Below are 17,692 nucleotides of genomic sequence, written 5' to 3'. Positions count from 1 at the left end.
CCCACTCTAATAAAACCCAAAAAATGGAAAAAATCCATTCCTAGGTCGAATGGTTCAATTGCTCGGGTCAGTAATTTGCTAACCAAATCAATGATTTTTGGTCAAATAGCGGTTTTGGGGTAAAACAAAACTGGTCAGGTGACCGATTTCCAACTATTCCAATTTAACCATCGGGTCCGGTCCGGTTTTGAAAACATTGATTAAAATCAAAGATTTTAATTTGTTCATTTTTAAATTTGTTCATAATTTTTTTTTTAAATTTGTTCATTTTATAGATTAATCTTTTTCCGGATAGACTTAATCTTCTTGATCTCAGAAAGCTCTTTTTTGCAAAATTTCCCTCACATATGCGAAGGTTCTTGTTTTCGGTTCTATTGTAAAGATTTGATTTAAGTCCAACTCAAACCGATAAGAGTGGATGAATTTATTTAGATTTAGTCCAACCCAATTTCTATACTGGGCTGTTCAAATCCAATTTGATTAGTTCTAGTTTGAATTGAATCCAATCCAAAAACCAAGAATTTAAATCAGCCCCCCACAACGTTCCACAGCACATCCCTGTTTTGTATTGGGAATATCTCCTGATGATGACATCATTATTTCTAATATCATCATCGGAAGATGTTCTCAATAAGATGTGCCGTGGCACGTTGTGGGGGCAATCTTATAGGGAACTGATTTGATCTCCAAAACCGGTTAATCGACACCCCTACGTATCACGAGTGACTACGCCAGTATTCACTGTGGATCCCATCCGGGCCCATCTGTACTGAACACCGGTGTGTTCACTCGTGATAGTTAGCCCAGCCCGGTGTGTACACTCTTGTGTCCAGTTCATCCAGACGCCCAAAGAAAGGCCCGTCTATAGTCCTTAGCTCACATAATAGTCAATAAAAGCCCAATAGGCCAATAGCCGACTAATGGACCCTTGAATTTGCCACATCATGTTGAAAACTTTAATGAGAATTAACGGCAGTTGCTGCTCAGTTTGTTCGTTCAACCGATTCTCTTTGAGCCACCAGTCTCCACCATTTTGCAGCACCGAACCACCAGGCCCATTGCCGATCTGTACTATATTGCTATCTATCTATTTTATGATTGAGATTGACATTGACAGCCAAACTACGATTCCTGCGCATCTATATTATTGCCTGGGTGGATCTTGATAAAAGCAAACAACCTGCATCAACACCCATCGCCGCCTGTGTCTGTTGACACCCATCGACACTCTCAGGATCGGTATCCCTGTGTTTAATGGAACATTCGTATCTCTGTTTCCAGGGAGAAACTGGTTTTGGTTGGGGGTTGCAATGACAAAGAGAATGGAAGAAAAGAGAAAAAAGAGGAAGAGGAGAGAGAAACAATGGGTGACAAAGTTCGCTGTTCTTGGTGTTTGGTGTTGAAAAGGACAAAAGAAAAGAGTTCCATTTTGTTTCTCTTTCTCCAACTCTGGTAAAACTAATCATAATTGATTCCTCTCTCCTCCCCTCTTGAATTGATTGTCCCATGGTTGGGCAGTCGGAGCCGTCAGACCTGTTGACCCAAGAACGTGTTTTGGCTCTAGGTCGAATTCAGATCTGCACCTCACAATGTCTTACAGCACATCCCGCTATGTATTGGAAGCATCATTCTAGCACTATCATTTAGAGATGTTCTCAATACACCGGGGGGTGTATTGTGGGACGTTGTGGGGCACAGATGTAAATTCCTCCAGGTCTGATTTTAGACTTCAATGCCGTTTGATCGGGTTTTGGACTGGACGATCAAATCATTTTACCTAAAAACCGGTGGCCAAAGGCCCAAACTAACAAGCTGCATCGACATCCGCCTTTAATTGCTTATTTTAAATTACCAATAAGTGCCCTTATCATTGGAATTGTGGCGAAAATTTTATTGGAGGGTCCGAATGAGTGGGTCCAAGTGTCCAAGTGTCCAACAACACTCCGGATATGTTACCAACAAAACGTTTCTACATCATATCACATCATAAAAATGTGAAATTCGGATTTGTGAAACTTACACTGTCCTCACAACCTTGTAATAGTCATAAAGTATGAAAATGTTTCCAATGCACACATGCAAAAGCCGTAAAAACAAAATGGATTTTGTGAGGATGAAATCCATACTCACAAATGTGATCCAGTGTCGTCAGATTTAGAGCTGGATCGGACTGTAGGAAGATCAGATTTTTCAAACCACGAGAGGCGGCCAAAACAGTTTTTAGGCCCTTAGAAACATTTACACTCGGGAAATACATGTTTTAACAGTGTTACAAGTTGCATAATATTTATTGAGTTGAGATTATTTTGATGCAAAATAACTAACAGATAACTTGGCATTTCTTTTCTTTTTTTTTTTTTGTTTTTTTATTTGAGCGGGTCAGACGGTTTAAAGGGAGAACCAATCGGTCGAATCTCTCAACCTGACCCAATGACCAAAAACGGTTTTATTTGCATAGCGAGCCTGACAACATTGATATGGTCAATAGACCAGGCGCCCGAGAACCATTATGAATATAGCCGCGTCACTAGCCACACTACTTAAAGTGAAGCAGTAGCATGCGAGTTCAGCTTCAGTTGGTGCGAGTTCGTGTAGAGGTGTATAAATCGGGCCGTGCTGCCCGCGGCTCAGCATGACCATGCGGGTAGTGCTGGGCTTGAGGTTTTAGGTCCATGAGCCGGCATGGCATAGCACAATCGAGCAGGCCGAGAACCATTGTGAATGTAGTCGCATCACTAGCCACACTACTTAAAGTGAAGTAGTAGCATGCGAGTTCAGCTTCAGTTGGTGCAAGTTCGTGTAGAGGTATAAATCGGGCCGTGCTGCCCGTGGCTCGGCACGACCATGCGGGCCATGCTGCCCGCGGCTCAACACGATCATGCGGGCCGTGCCGCCTGTGACCCGTAGGCCAACACAACCCAGCCTACAACCCGGCCCATATATATATTTTACATGAAATTATAATTATATAATAATATATTAATAAAATAAATATTTTTTTAATTTTATTATACTAATTTATTTAATTATTACATATATAAGCAATTTTATACATAAAATTCGTATAAAATTAAAATTTTAATTTTTTTATCGATTTTTTTAAATAAACCTAACCCAAGGCTCGGCCCACGGGTCGGCCTAGCCCACGACATAGCATGGGCCCAGGCCGTGAGCCGTGCCTAGCCGACCCCCAAAATTTTCACTGGGGAAGACAGCACGACCTGCGGGCCAACACGGCACGGCCCGCACCTTGCACAGGCTGCCCATGGGCCAGCACAGCCCACTTTACACCTCTAAGTTCGTGCTCACACCGAACAACCTCTTGCAACCTTGCATTTGCCTTGAAATACAATTCAGATCTCCTGTCCACATGAGTCCTACCCACACCGAACATCTCCCCGTGAATGATAACATGCAAACATGGAAGATGTTCTCAACGTACAGTAATGAGTGGGTAGACGTAGATAGGGTTCTTGTGGGTAGAAAATCTTAACTCATTGAAATAAAACACAAAATAGGGAGATATTCCGAATGTAAGACTGTTGGAACTGAAGCCAAACTCATAGCATGCGGGTGCAGATCTGCTGACCACAAAGCATGCGGATATAACACCACAGCGGCACATGCACATTGGGAACATCTCACCATGATGACAGTTAAGATGTTGTGTACACAAGTTCAGTGATCAGGAGATGCGGGATCGTAGAATGATGTGCTAAGAGCCCAAGACACAAGTTATAACTTGTAAGACCTTGTGAGAAGCAAGTAGATTTGGAAAAGAAGAATAGGCTTTAAAGCTTAAAACTTAAAACAAAATTAATATTCGAATCAGAAAATTAATGTAAACAGTACAAACCAATAGAGAGGTTTAGACGAGCGAATTCCATTGAAAATTGCATATCCATGTAGTACGTGTTTGCCAATTGCCACACCCTCACAAACCCAACAGGTTTGAATTTAAACCTCGGCAGGTCATCCTATGCGACTGTCCAGACCCCGTTCTGCATTATTTTCACATTTAAACAATGATGAAGATGGCATTCCAGGAAGAACAAAAGCAAAAGAGAAAACTTAGGGGGTGTTGGACAATATGGTTGGTTTTGTAACTTTAGTTTTTTAAAACAAAAGTAATTGCCAACATCAGCAAAAACAATATAATTTTGCTGACGTGGCAGTTGTTTTTGTTTTTAAAAACAAAATCAACCATGTTGTCAAACACTCCCTTGACTTGCAATTTGCATTTGGTCAAATTCAAATTGAATGTAATGTTTTTCCTTTTTTCTTTTTTTGAAGCCGAATGTAATGTGTTTACACCAACTTCTCTAACACAAAAATATAATGTGTTATTTTCATGTAATCCAAAGTTATTCAGGTCTTTTAAATGCCCTAACAAGGATTACTCAATCGATTAGAAATGGGATTTAAGAGATGCTACTTTACCTCAGTAGGTCAATGGAGATTCCTATAACTTTAGGATGGCATGGGGGAGGTTGGGGGTTTTAAGTCCTCGTACCTGTGCATTGGCAAAGAGAAAATAAGATTTGGAAATTGAATGATTCAAATCTTCTGATGGAAATAAATCGGAATGGCTTAAATGAGAATATTCTAGAATGATTGAAATCCTCAGGTTGAAACATACAGGTCACAAGCTTGAAAGAAAAATGCATTTGCATGTAGGAAGACACGATTTCCCATTAAAAGTTCGATGTGGAATTCACATAAAAAAGAAAATATTATAGCTTACATAGTGAAAGGAGAAAGTGGCCTTGATTTTGGCCTGTCAGAATGCTCTTTGACTCCCGGATTATCAGATGGTACAGGTTGAGCTTCATCGTTGCTAGACTTGGAAGGCATCAGAGCTCCACCATCTGTAGTAGACGTTGAGAGGATAGATACAGTAGGTACACTAGGAGATGGTGAAGTAGGTGGCTTCAAGTCATCATACCTAAAAAAAGTAGTATTCAGTAACTAGAAAAAAATAATGATATCAACTGAAAAATTGTTGCGAAGGATGTTCACAATTAACATCTCTTGAGGCCTACAAAGTGTTTTAGAAAGAAAAGCGCTCAGTTCCACTCAAATACCAACCAGGTAAAAATGACCTATTTGGTCCTGTGTCCTGTTCATTCTAAGAGACAAAGAAAACGAAAAATTGTGGTAAAACTAGGGAAAGATGCATGCTATTATAAATCAATGAAAGATAATTCCTCCAAAAGCAGTAGTTGCCTTTTCTTGGATATTGAAGTTGTTTGTCCAATTATTGAGAGGGTAATAGTATGCCTTAATTGTACTATGATCCATAGATCATCAGTTCACATATAATATTGACCTTTTTATGTTTTTCTAGATAGGGAACATTTATAGAAGAAATTAGTAAAAGGATATGTACAACTAGGTTGAAATATGTAGTAATACTGAAAATAAATATAATTATAGCATATTTGAAGTAGCAACAAGAGGAGGATTAAGATTAGGTCAAGTCAACTATTTCAAGATTAAGATGGTAGTCTTACACATAGTATGGTGAAAGGTTACTTGGTTTCTGAGTTGGAACTTGAGGAATTTCCCTTTCAACTATTTCAGTAAGTGTTCTCTCTGCTACATAACTACCAGCGGGAGATGGTGATTCAGCCTTGACTGGTGGCACGGAATTAACCAGTTTTTCTTGAGAACCACTTGGTGTGGGGGCTGGAGATGTAGGTGGTTTCAAATTCTCGTAACTGTAAAACAATCTCAGCTCATAAAGAAATCATCCCATCCCCATGACTTTATAATAGGCAGGCATTAGATTAACTGGCTTACACAACATAAGGTGAAAGATGCCCTGCTTTCTGCACTTCATCTTTAGCCAAATCTGTATCAGCATCAGCAGTTATCGGACGTGGTATGCTGATGCCAACATCTGCTGCATCAGGCTTTGACTCTGCTTGCTTGACATTTACATGTACTTTGGGACCACCAGATGGAGTTGGAGTAGGAGATGTTGGTGGCCTTAGATCATCATAACTGAGGAATATAATCAAATAGTAAAAATGAAAGTAAATTAAATTGATACTATGATCCTTGATGTCAATTATGTCAATTATGTGGGCTTACACAATATAGGGAGAGAGAGGCCTTGCTTTCTTCATTTCTGTTTGGATAGATTCCTTTTCAGCAACCATGCTTGTGGATTCTGACAAGTTAGTCTGAATATTTGAAACGATAGACTTCAATTCTGCCTCTACAGAATCTGCATCTCTTGCTTGAGTAGTTCCATGAACATTGCTTGGAGTTGGAGTAGGAGATGTTGGTGGTTTTAGATCATCATAACTGAGGAATATAATCAAATAGTAAAAATGAAAGTAAATTAAACTGCTACTATGATCCTTGATGTCAATTACATGGGCTTACACAATATAGGGAGAGAGAGGTCTTGCTTTCTTCATTTCTGTTTGGATAGATTCCTTTTCAGCAACCGTGCTTGTGGATTCTGACAAGTTAGTTTGAATATCTGAAAAGATGGACTTCAATTCTTCCTCTACAGAACCTGTATCTCTTGCTTGAGCAGTTCCAGGAACATTGCTTGGAGTTGGAGTAGGAGATGTTGGTGGTTTTAAATCTTCATATCTGCAGAGTAAAAAAAAAAAAAAGAGGGAAAATGCACAATTAGCCCATAGAGTTCTTTCTCAATGGGCTATTAGTTATGAGAGAGACTATTAGTTAAATCTTCATGTCCTATACTTATGAGAGAGACCATTAGTTAAGCAAAATTACACAATATATGGAGAGAGCGGTCTTGTTGTCTCCACTGTCATTTGGGCAGGTTCTTTCTCAATGGTATCACTCTTAGCTTCAGATATGGGTGAAAGATCAGGTAACTTTGAACGTTGCAGTTCCTGATAAGACAGGAGAAGTGATAATGTGTGAAATCATCTTTTCCTTATAACTAATATACTAAGCAAAGCATAATGCACTTATTAGAATAGCACCTTTGTTGATCTTTCATCTTACAGCCGTTTTACTTGCCATGTATATTTCTGTAAGCATGTATTCAATGGCATCTAATGCAATATACAAACTGATAATTGAATCTTAGAAAAAGAAAAGATTGAAAATATAAGTAAATAAACAACCTTAGTTAAAAAGGTGTAGAGATACCACTAATTATTTTGTGGTCTCACTACTTATTGCTTATTTGTTACTGTTTTATTATTATTTGTTATTGCTTCTCTCTTTTATATAGGTGGAATGGGTATTCATGTCTTTGTACCTCTTCTATTGATTAATATAAGGCCCCGTTTGTTTTTCAGGAAGTTACTTACCCGGGTGCCCAGGTCAGTGCATTTACCCATGTTCTTTTATTTCCCAGGTAGATAAGACAATGACAGGTTTAGCCATAAAAAGCCATTATTAAAAGGGGCAATTTTGTCCTATCCAAGTGTTGGCAACTTTCTCCCCAGGTGGGAAAGTAAGTTACCCACCTAGGAGATGGGTATTACTTACTCGGGTAAGAGTAAGTAATACCCAGGGAAAATAAATTTTCCATAGACCCCACATAAATCTGAAAAAAGAATATGAGTATCTTGGTCAATGGGAAATAAAATCCCATTGACCAACTTTCACCCCTCTCAAAATCCCAAAAAAAAAAAGAACGGGCCCTATATAGCAATTCGTTGGGGCAGCAGTACCATTAGAATCTGCACATCTTTTTATTCATTTTCTCTGTCTTTTCTCTTCTTCTTCTTCTTCTTCTTCCTTTATCTCCCTCTTTCTTTTCTCTCTTCTGCTGTTTTTCTTGCAAAACACAGGTCTGATTACCATTGGTTACAGCCAACTTGGTATGAGAGCAAGGTTTATGATCAATTTGGATTCTCATTTGGACTTCATCCAGCCGGCTACATGAGAATTCTCTAGGGCTGGAGTTTACAGATTTCACCGCCTGATTCTTGGAGGTCATTGGAAATTATAGGAGGTGCCCAAGGTGTGAAATCTTGGAGATTGCCCAGTGACTAGGAAGAGTCAGAGAAAACAGGTCAGTTTGAGGTTTAGGGTTTAAACCATTGATTGAAGGTGGCACTCAGGTTTTTCTAGGTAGATTTCACATTGTTCTTGAGATCAACAGTTATTAGAATTGTTTTAGAATGCTCTAGAGAGAGCAGTTATCAGTTTTATACTTTCTCCAGAGCTGATTCTAGGGTTTTCTCTGAGAGTTCTTCTCTTGGAGGGGCTAGTTTGTGTGGAAAGGAGTGGGAATGAATCCAAATCACACGTAGGCAATTGGGAATGAATCCAAATCACATGGGAAAGGAATTGTGGGGACTAGAAGTGTTGTTGACAACAATTCTTTTCAGATTACTGCAGTAAAATTTGATGGAACAAATTATTTGGAGTGTGCTCAATCGACCATGATGGCTATGATGAAGAGGAAAGCTAGGATATGTGATAGGAGACACTAAGAAACCAACAAGGGAAGACCTGTCACATGCTAAGTGGGTTTAAGAAAACTATCTTGTTAGAACTTGGTTGTGCAATTCCATGCTGTCTCATATCAGCAAAAACTACCCTTGTACAAAGATTCCTAAGGAGATTTGGGATAATATGAAGGGGACCTATTCTCAGCCCTTTAATGTTGCTAGAGCCTATGAGTTGAAAAGTGAGATGAACAATCTTAAACAGGGGGATGAACCTATATCAGCTTACTTCTCCACCCTGAAAACCTTATGACGTGAGTTAATCACTTGAAGACAATTGAGTGGGAGAGCCAAAATGATGCAATGACATAAGCTTGTTGAAACGAAAAGGGTGTTTGAATTCCTAGCTGGATTGAATTCAAACTATGACATTGTGAGACAAGAACTCCTTATTAAAGATAAGTGTCACCTTGTCTCAGGCCTACTCACTAGTACATAGTGAGGAAATTAAGAGGAAGGTTATGTTGTAGATTCCAACTATGGATCAGCTTTAGTAGATATAAATAAGGAAGAAAAGAGTTTGTGACTATTGCAAAAAGTCAAAACACACCAAGAACACTTGTTGGAAGCTTCATCCTCATTTTATTCTAGCAAGGATCAAGAATAAGAAAGGAAATTCCAATGCAGTTGCTATTAAAGAGCTTCCATCCACGAGAAAAACTAGATATAGTTCCCTAGATTCCTTGGCTGTAGTCAGAGCTTCCTTTAATCAGCTGGAGAGTGATGTTGACATTACCGGATAGTCTCAAACAGCTGTTGTACCTTCTACTTCTACCTCAGCATCCTCAGCTTTTGCACACTCAGATACAGGCCTGCCTATCATGCCTCAGCCCCAAGTAACATCAGCCTTTTTTGGATTGTAGATTTGAGTGCCTTTGATCATATGAACAGTGTCTTTATTCACCTCTTATTGCTTGTCCTTTGACAAAGACAAAATATCCATTGTTGATGGCTGTCTTATTCTTATTTTTGTCAAGGGGGACATTAGAGTGTCTAATGCCATTTTGTTGTCCTCAGTCCTGAATGTTCCTAAGGTCAATACTAAATTACTAATTTGCTTTCAGTTAGTAGTATCACTAAAAATTATAATTGTTCAGTGGCATTTTTTCTTGATTATTATGTCTTTTAGGATCTGGCGACAAGGAAGGTGAATGGGACTGGCTGTGAGATGAATGTAATCTACTTGCTTGAACATCCACCTGGGAGGAATAAAGAAGTTGGGAGGTTTTTTTTTCTCAATCAGTAAGTTAGATTATGCTTTTTCATAATCGGTTGAGTCATTTATCTTTTGGGTCTTTGAAGAGTCTCTTTCTTACTTTGTTTGAGTCAGTCCAAGAGTCCACCTTGAGACGTGAAAGTTGTAAACTTGCAAAGCATTGTTGATCAACTTATCCATTAAGCACTAAAAGAAGCATTATTCCTTTTGAAATTATGCATACCGATGTTTGGGGACCATATCATATTATTGTTATGGGGGGATATAGATATTTCTTGTTATTTGTTGATGAGTATTCTCGTTTCTCATGGGTTTATCTTATGCACTCTCAAGATGAGATCCCTACTCTAATCTGTTCTTTTCACCAAATGGTTTTAATTTAGTCACTTGGTTTGGAATTAGAACAAAAAAATATATGTAATGCCATTAGAGTACCTGAACCCATATACCTTAGCAAAATGGAGTAGTTGAGAGAAAGAACAAACACACCTTAGAAGTTGCTAGGAGCATCATGGTGAATTCTAATGTCTAGGGGGATGCCATCCACTTAGTTGTTTATCTCATCAACAGGGTTCCTTCATAGGTTTTTTATATGAAAGCTCCTTTTAATCTGTTATATCCAGATAAGGACTTGTTCACTATTCATCGTAAGACTTTTGGTACACTTGTTCAAATCCTTGGGCCTCATCGGTAGTCAAGTGTTTTTTTTTTGTTTTTTTTTTTCATTTTTTTGGGTATGCACAAAATCAAAAGGGGTATTGTTGTTATGGTCCCGTCTCTAGGACTGGTTTTGTGTCTATGGATGTTAGATTTTTGAGGATGTCCCTTATTATCCTAGGGCTTCAGCTCAAGGGGATAGTGGTAAAAAGGGTGTTTTTGCCTCATAAGTCTCATTGTCTATTCCAGTTACTGAAGGGGAGTGTGTTGAGGGGAACTGTCAAAAGTGCAAAGAACTGAGGATGTTTCATAGGTAGTGGAGGCAAGTTGATTTCGGTCATGAATAGTCTAGGCCAGTTCCAGTCTCCTCTATGGCACTAGATCCAGGTACTATAGCTTCTTTACCCACTACTACCACAAATGACATACCTATTGCCACTAAGCCTCAACCTACTTCAAAATGATCTTGATCTTCCTATTGCAATCAGAAGAAAAACAACCTTTTAAAAAGAAAGGACTGTTTAGAAAGTTGCAAAAATTCAAAAGAAAGTACCAGAAATCAGATTTCAAGAGGAGAGAAGAAGAAGAAGGTGGCGGAAACTAGGGTTCGGAGAGAGAGACTTTCGAACATTAACCTTCTCTCTTACACCCCTAATTCCATTTCATTTAGTTAAACTTTAATAATTTACAGAGAGGCCCCTAGTTGGGCAGAAAATTAAGAAACATAACACAAGAAAGAATAAGGCCCAAATTAAGGCCCATTACAGCAAAGAACATAAAAAATAAAGAATGGTAAGCAACCTATGGGCCATTCGGCCCATCTTCTCTACACTCCCCCTCAAGCTGAGAATAGATGTCAATCATGCCAAGCTTGCCAGTATCATGCTGAAGTTTAGCCTTGGGAATGCCCTTGGTGAGGAAATCAACTAACTGTCCTTCAGAGGTGATGAAAAGTAGACACACTTTTCTAGAAGCCACTTTTTTCTCGAATTGTCTGTCAACTTCAATATGTTTAGTTCTATCACGTTGCACTGGGTTGTGAGCAATGTTGATGGCGGCCTGATTATCACAGTATAACATCATTGGCTTATCATGCTCAATACCCAGTTCCTCCATCAAGGATCTAAGCCACAGTAGTTCAGAAACTCCATGAGCCATGGCTCTGTATTTTGCTTCGGTTGAAGATTGAGCAACAATTGATTGTTTTTTGCTTCTCCAAGAGACAATATTACCTGCCACCAAGCTATAGTACCCAGAGGTAGATCTTTTGTCATCAATGTTTCCGGCCCAATCAGCATCTATGTAGGCTTCAAGTTTCATATGGCCATGCTTAGCAAATAGAATCCCCTTTCCAGGGGAGCCCTTCAAATAACGCAGAATCCGCTCTGTTGTTTCCATGTGAGTATCCCTGGGAGCATGCAGGAACTGATTGATGCAACTGATAGCATATGCAATGTTTGGCCGAGTCATGCATAGATAGAGAAGTTTTCCAAGTAGTCTCTGGAAGACTCCCTTATCTTTTAACAATATTCCATCTGAAGTAGAGAATTTATGACTCATATCGATAGAAGTAGCAACTGGTCTAGCACCCATCTTCCCTGTTTCAGAGAGAAAATCAATAACATACTTTCTCTGAGAGATAAGGATCCCATCCTTGGATCTAGCAACTTCTATGCCAAGAAAGTATCTCAATTCCCCCAAATCTTTGATCTCAAACTCTGTATGAAAGAAAGATTTGAGATCAATAATCCTTGATACATCATTACCAGTCACAACAATATCATCAACATACACAATCAGGTAAACGACCAAGGATCCTCTCCTCTTCACAAAGAGGGTATGATTAGACTATGTTTGTACATAGCCAAAGCTAACAAGGGCAGCCTAAACCTTTCAAACCATGCTCTAGGAGACTGTTTAGGTCCATAAAGAGATTTCTTCAGCTTGTAGACCTTTCCTTTCATATCTGTTTCATACATCCCTGGAGGAAGAGACATATAGACCTCTTCATGTAACTCTCCATTCAGAAATGCATTCTTTACATCTAGCTGATAAAGTGGCCAGTTTGAGTGTGCAGCCAAAGATAGCAGAATTCTCACAAAAGTCATATTGGCAACAAAGGCAAAGGTCTCCAGATAATCAATCCCATATGTTTGTGTATAGCCTTTTGCAACCAGCTAGACTTGTACCTTTCAATAGTGTCATCAGCATGATATTTGATGGTAAATGCCCACTTATAGCCTACTAGATCCTTCCCTTCAGGCAAGTCAACCATTTCCCAAGTGTCATTCTTGTGCAAGGCATCAATTTCTGTTCTCATAGCATCCCTCCATTCTGGAATAGTAAGAGCTTCTGACATAGACCTAGGACTTGGGTTAGAAGCAATAGAAGAAAGGTAGGCAAAATATGAAGGAGAGAGAAAACTATAAGAAGGGTGTTTGGAAATGCAATGTGCAGTACACTTCCTTTTTCCTTTCCTAATAGCAATGAGAATATCAAGGTCTGGGAAGGATGGCTCCAAAGGGGCTATAACAGTACTTTTTGTCTCTTTTATAACTGGAAGTGCATGAGGCTCATGTGTTGTAGGGGAAACAATCTACTCATTTCTGGTTCTCTGTCGTTGGTACAACCTGGGATTAAAAAGAGGGTGAGGAGGTAAAGGAGGAGGGATAGGAACACTGGAATGAGAGTGAAATGACTGGTCCTCCATTGACTCATTTGAAGGAGGAAGAGTCTCAACAAAAGACTCAACTAGGTCAAGAAGGGGAAGAGCAAACAACTGTGACAAATTCTCCCCCTTTGGACAATGTCTCTCCTGATAAGAATCATAAAAGGAAGAAAGCTCATCAAAGGTGATATCCATTAAGGCATACCGAGTGCCAGTCTTCGGATCAAAACAATAGTAACCCTTCTGTGTGAGAGAATAACCAAGGAAGATACACTTGTGGGCTTTTGGTTCAAATTTATGTCTCTGGACACTTGGGATATGTACATAACAAGTGCAGCCAAAGATATGAAGAGGAATAGGAAAAGGATTCTTGTCCGGATGAAGAAGACTAAAGGGAGACTTAAACCCCAAAACCCTGGATGGCATACGGTTGATAAGGTAGGTAGTAGTGAGAATAACATCACCCCAAAACTTTGTAGGGACATGTGAAGCAAATAGAATACTTCTTGCAACTTCAACAATATGTCTATTTTTTCTTTCAGCAACTCCATTCTGTTCTGGGGTCCTAACACAGGAGCTTTGGTGAATAACCCCCAAATCAGTGAGATAGTAAGTCAGGTTTTTCTCAAAATATTCTTTTGCATTGTCGGATTTGAAAATTTTAAATCTTGTATCAAACTGGGTTAGGACAAATTTATGGAATTGCCTCACAAGTTTGGGAACTTCATCATGGGACTTCATAAAAAATATCCAAGTGAACCGAGAAAAGTCATCAATGAACAAGATAAAATATTTGTAGCCACCCATTGAAGGTAAGTGGTAAGGCCCCCACACATCAAAGTGCACAATATGAAAAGAAGATCTTTTATTACTCAGAGGATAACTATTTCTACAATGTTTTGACAGTTCACAGGACTCATAATGAAGACTGGACAAATTAATTCCCTTAAGCAGTTCTGGAAATAAATGGCTTAATGCAAAAAAAGAAAGATGACCCAAACGAAAATGACATAACATGACTCGACTGATGGACTCTGTAGATGTAGACCCAAAACAGCTTTGCCAGGTTGTTCATGGCATTGTCTAGGAGTATCCAGCAGATATATTCCATTCGCCTCATGGCCACTCCCAAATGAAAATGACATAAGGCATTCGCCTCACAGAAAACTCAATCGCTCCTTGTAGACTTTACAGAACGCCAATCCACTTGATTCGATCTTCAAGATGAAGGATGAGAAGGCCTTTAGTCACTGAGCGCCTAGGTCAAACTCCCTATGGGGCCCGTAATCAGATTTCTCTAGAAAATTAGGGTTTCGGGCAACACACTTGAATTTGTCAAGAGGACAACAAAACCAGCCCCCTTCTCTCCAGAAACCACTAACAACTAGGCTGAAATATGCTTCTTTAACTATTCATACGATTCAGTTCTCCATATAAACTGTGTATGGGAAAAAATAGGTGAAAAGAGGGAAAAAACGAGTCTACTCTGATACCAAGAAGAAAAACAGCATTTTGAAAAGAAATGACTGTTTAGAAAGTTGCAAAAATTCAAAAGAAAATAGTAGAAATCAGATTTCAAGAAGAAGAAGAAGAAGAAGAAGAAGAAGAAGAAGAGGAGGAAGGTGGCGGCAACTAGGGTTTAGAGAGAGATTTTCGAACATTAACCTTCTCTCTTACACCCCTAATTCCATTTCATTAAGTTAAACTTTAATAATTTATGGAGAAGCCCCTAGTTGGGCAGAAAATTAAAAAACATAACACAAGAAAGAATAAGGCCCATTACAACAAAGAACATAAAAAACAAAGAAGGATAAGCAGCCTATGGGCCATTCAGCCCATCTTTTCTACACAATCCACAAAGAGAAGCATCTTTGTACCTCATTTGCTGCCCAGTGCATTTCCCAATTTCTTTCTTATGATCATCTTTCACCACCATATGAATATTTTTTGGCATCCATTGTTGCTATACCCATTCCTAAAACAGTACAGGAAGCCCTAATGGTGCTTGAGTGGAAAGAAGCAATGAAAGTTGAGATGGATGCTTTTATCAAAAATGATACTTGGGAGCTAGTGGATCAACCAAGAGGGAAGAAACCTATTAGTGCATATGGGTATTTACGGTGAAGTGCAATGCCGATGGTTAAATTAAAAGATACAAGGCCCAGCTAGTTGCTAAGGGATATACATAGGCTTATGGCATTAATTACTTACAAACCTTTGCACCAATCGCTAACAACATCAAAGTATTGTTATCACTTGCAACAAGTTTCTCGTGGGGTTGTTCTAGATGGATGTTAAAAAAAATGATTAAAATATCGACATGATATGCCTAATACGGGGCATATCGTATCAGCATGGGACAGCATCGGCACAAGATACACTATGACTATAGGTGAATTTTGCCAGTTGTGTGCATGTCAATCTGATACACCACTGTATCGGTGTGTATCCTACAATATCATCCAATACGGTCCAATATGGAAGCATCTGCAAATGGATCGAATTGGATTCACTAAAGGGTACACCTGATCCGATTCGATAAGAAATTCAACTTATTCGAATCTGATAAGAATCCGTTAAATTTTCAAGAGTATGATTCGAATTCGAATATCTTATCAAATATCCGATTTTTATTAGAATTATAATAAAAAACTCGATGATATAATATAAATAATATATTATATTATTTATATAATATAATAATATATTATAATACATAATATGTAATATATATTTATATAAATAATATATAAAATATACACATATAATATGTAAATAAATCCAACTCTGATTTGTCATGGTGGATCAAATCAGGGTATATCTGAATTAAATCCATTAACTATATGGATTGATTTTTTCAATCCGATCTGATTTGTTAGGATCAAGGGAAATATCCAAATCCGGTTCTTACCAGATCGAATTCGAATTTGGATCAGATCTGATCCAACTTATTTATAGCCCTAGGAGGTGTATCGAACCCTGGTTTGACAAGAGTGCTCACTATAAAAAAGGGACCTAGTGTGTTTTGAACTGAGGAACCCAAGTTGCCCAATGCCCAAGAGTTTCATGCATCCTTAACCACCAAGCCACCTTTCATTTCATGCCAACAAATGAACCAAATTAACTTTTATTAATGTTAAAGTCTACATGCAATCCAAAAAAACAACATACACATTTATATCGAAAATTTGATTTTTAATTTCAAGAAATTTATATAAATAAAATATTAATAATAACAAAATAGAAAAAATTGATATAATAGTTGCATATGTTTCATGCCTTGGACTTTAATAGAAAATAAAATAATAATAGCTTTGTGCATGTATTAATTTGTAAAAAATCTATATGATATGTCTTGGGCTCCCGATTGATGTAATATCAATAAAATTGTAAGATATCTATGTATTCCGCTATATTAATTGTAATACATTTCTTCATATATACCATTAAAATATGCAATTTCTAAGTATTTATACATTATTTGTAGCTAGTTTGACATTAAACTTAAAGTCATTAATACATTTATGAAATTTGTATGCATTTCCCTAGCGTATCCAAGTGTTCCCATATTTTTCGTCTGTATCCATGCACTTCCAAAGAGTATCCGTTTTCGTACCCAAGTTGTCATGAACAATACCCAATACTGATACTTTGATCATTAGTTAAAAATGCTTTATTGAATGGTGATCTATAGGTGGAGGTGTATATGGAATTGCCTCTTCGTTTTTATGATGTAGATACTAGAAAGAAAGTCTATTAGTTGAAAAAAGCTTTGTATGGTTTGAGCAATCTCCAAGGGCATAGTTTGATATATTTAGACTTGCCTTGGAGAAGTTTGGCTATTTACAAGCCTAGTTTGAACACACTTTCTTTATCAAGAAAACAGGTTTTGCCTTGAATCTCCTTGTCATGTATGTTGATGATATTCTGGTGATAGGCAGTGATATTGATCATATTAGTTCTCTTAAGCAATTACTTTGAAAGGAGTTTAAGGTGAAAGATCTAGGTGATTTGCGGTATTTCCTAGGAATTGAAGTGGCTAGGTCCAAGCATGGTATTTTCATCTCCCAAAGGAAATATGTCCTTGATCTCCTAGAGGAAATTGGAAATTTGGGAGTTAGACTTATAAACACACCTATTGAGAAAAATCATAAGATAAATGCGGAAGGGGTTGAGCCTCTTGAAGACAAAGCCATGTATCAACAACTGGTTGGAAAGCTTCTCTATCTTTGCCTAACACATCTTGACATTTCATATGCTATTAGTGTTGTCAGTCAATATATGCACTCCCCTCAAGACATCCCATCTTCTTGTTGTTGAAAGAATACTAGCCTACTTAAAGTGGTGTTCATGCCAATGTATACTCTTCAAGAATAATAGTCATATGAAGATAGAAGTGTACGCTGATGTAGATTTGGCCGAGTGTGTTGATGATAGGAGATTTACTTCAGGGTATCGTGCCTTTGTTGGAGGAAATCTTATTTCTTAAAGGAGAAAGAAACAAAATGTTATTAACTGCTTTGATGCTAAAGCAGAGTACAGGTCTTAAGGGTAATGGTGTTGCTGAAGTGTTATGCCTGAGATCCCTACTTGAAGAACTGGGCATTATTTATGAAAGACCCTTAATGTTGTATTGTGAAAACCAAGCCACCACTAATATTGCTCATAACCCAATACAGCCTCCAATATACAACTTTA

The 17,692-nt window shown here is 38.2% G+C and overlaps 1 protein-coding gene across 4 annotated transcripts in view; it reads right to left on the bottom strand.

The window, feature by feature from the left end:
• Positions 1–3,770: 3,770 nt before the first annotated feature.
• The window catches only part of TIC62 (NAD(P)-binding Rossmann-fold superfamily protein), a 28,911-nt gene continuing 14,989 nt past the window's right edge, over positions 3,771–17,692 (bottom strand). For 3 of the 4 annotated variants that reach the window (XM_088945186.1, XM_088945188.1, XM_088945189.1), the window contains 8 exons: positions 6,757–6,878; positions 6,394–6,609; positions 6,097–6,312; positions 5,803–6,006; positions 5,514–5,720; positions 4,745–4,945; positions 4,441–4,513; positions 3,771–4,001 (listed from right to left, as the gene is read on the bottom strand). In XM_088945186.1, coding sequence (XP_088801312.1) covers positions 4,471–4,513; positions 4,745–4,945; positions 5,514–5,720; positions 5,803–6,006; positions 6,097–6,312; positions 6,394–6,609; positions 6,757–6,878 — 1,209 coding nt within the window. In that variant the 3' untranslated portion in view covers positions 3,771–4,001; positions 4,441–4,470. The remainder of the gene's footprint in view (positions 4,002–4,440; positions 4,514–4,744; positions 4,946–5,513; positions 5,721–5,802; positions 6,007–6,096; positions 6,313–6,393; positions 6,610–6,756; positions 6,879–17,692) is intronic. The other variant, XM_088945187.1, reaches the window with a different exon arrangement.

Source organism: Nelumbo lutea, chromosome 5 (assembly GCF_056320005.1).
Source record: "Nelumbo lutea isolate HS-2025 chromosome 5, American lotus-T2T, whole genome shotgun sequence".
In the NCBI taxonomy this organism is placed as follows: Eukaryota; Viridiplantae; Streptophyta; class Magnoliopsida; order Proteales; family Nelumbonaceae; genus Nelumbo; species Nelumbo lutea.
Note: the sequence above shows the minus strand (reverse complement) of the source record. Positions and strands in the feature narration are given on the sequence as shown.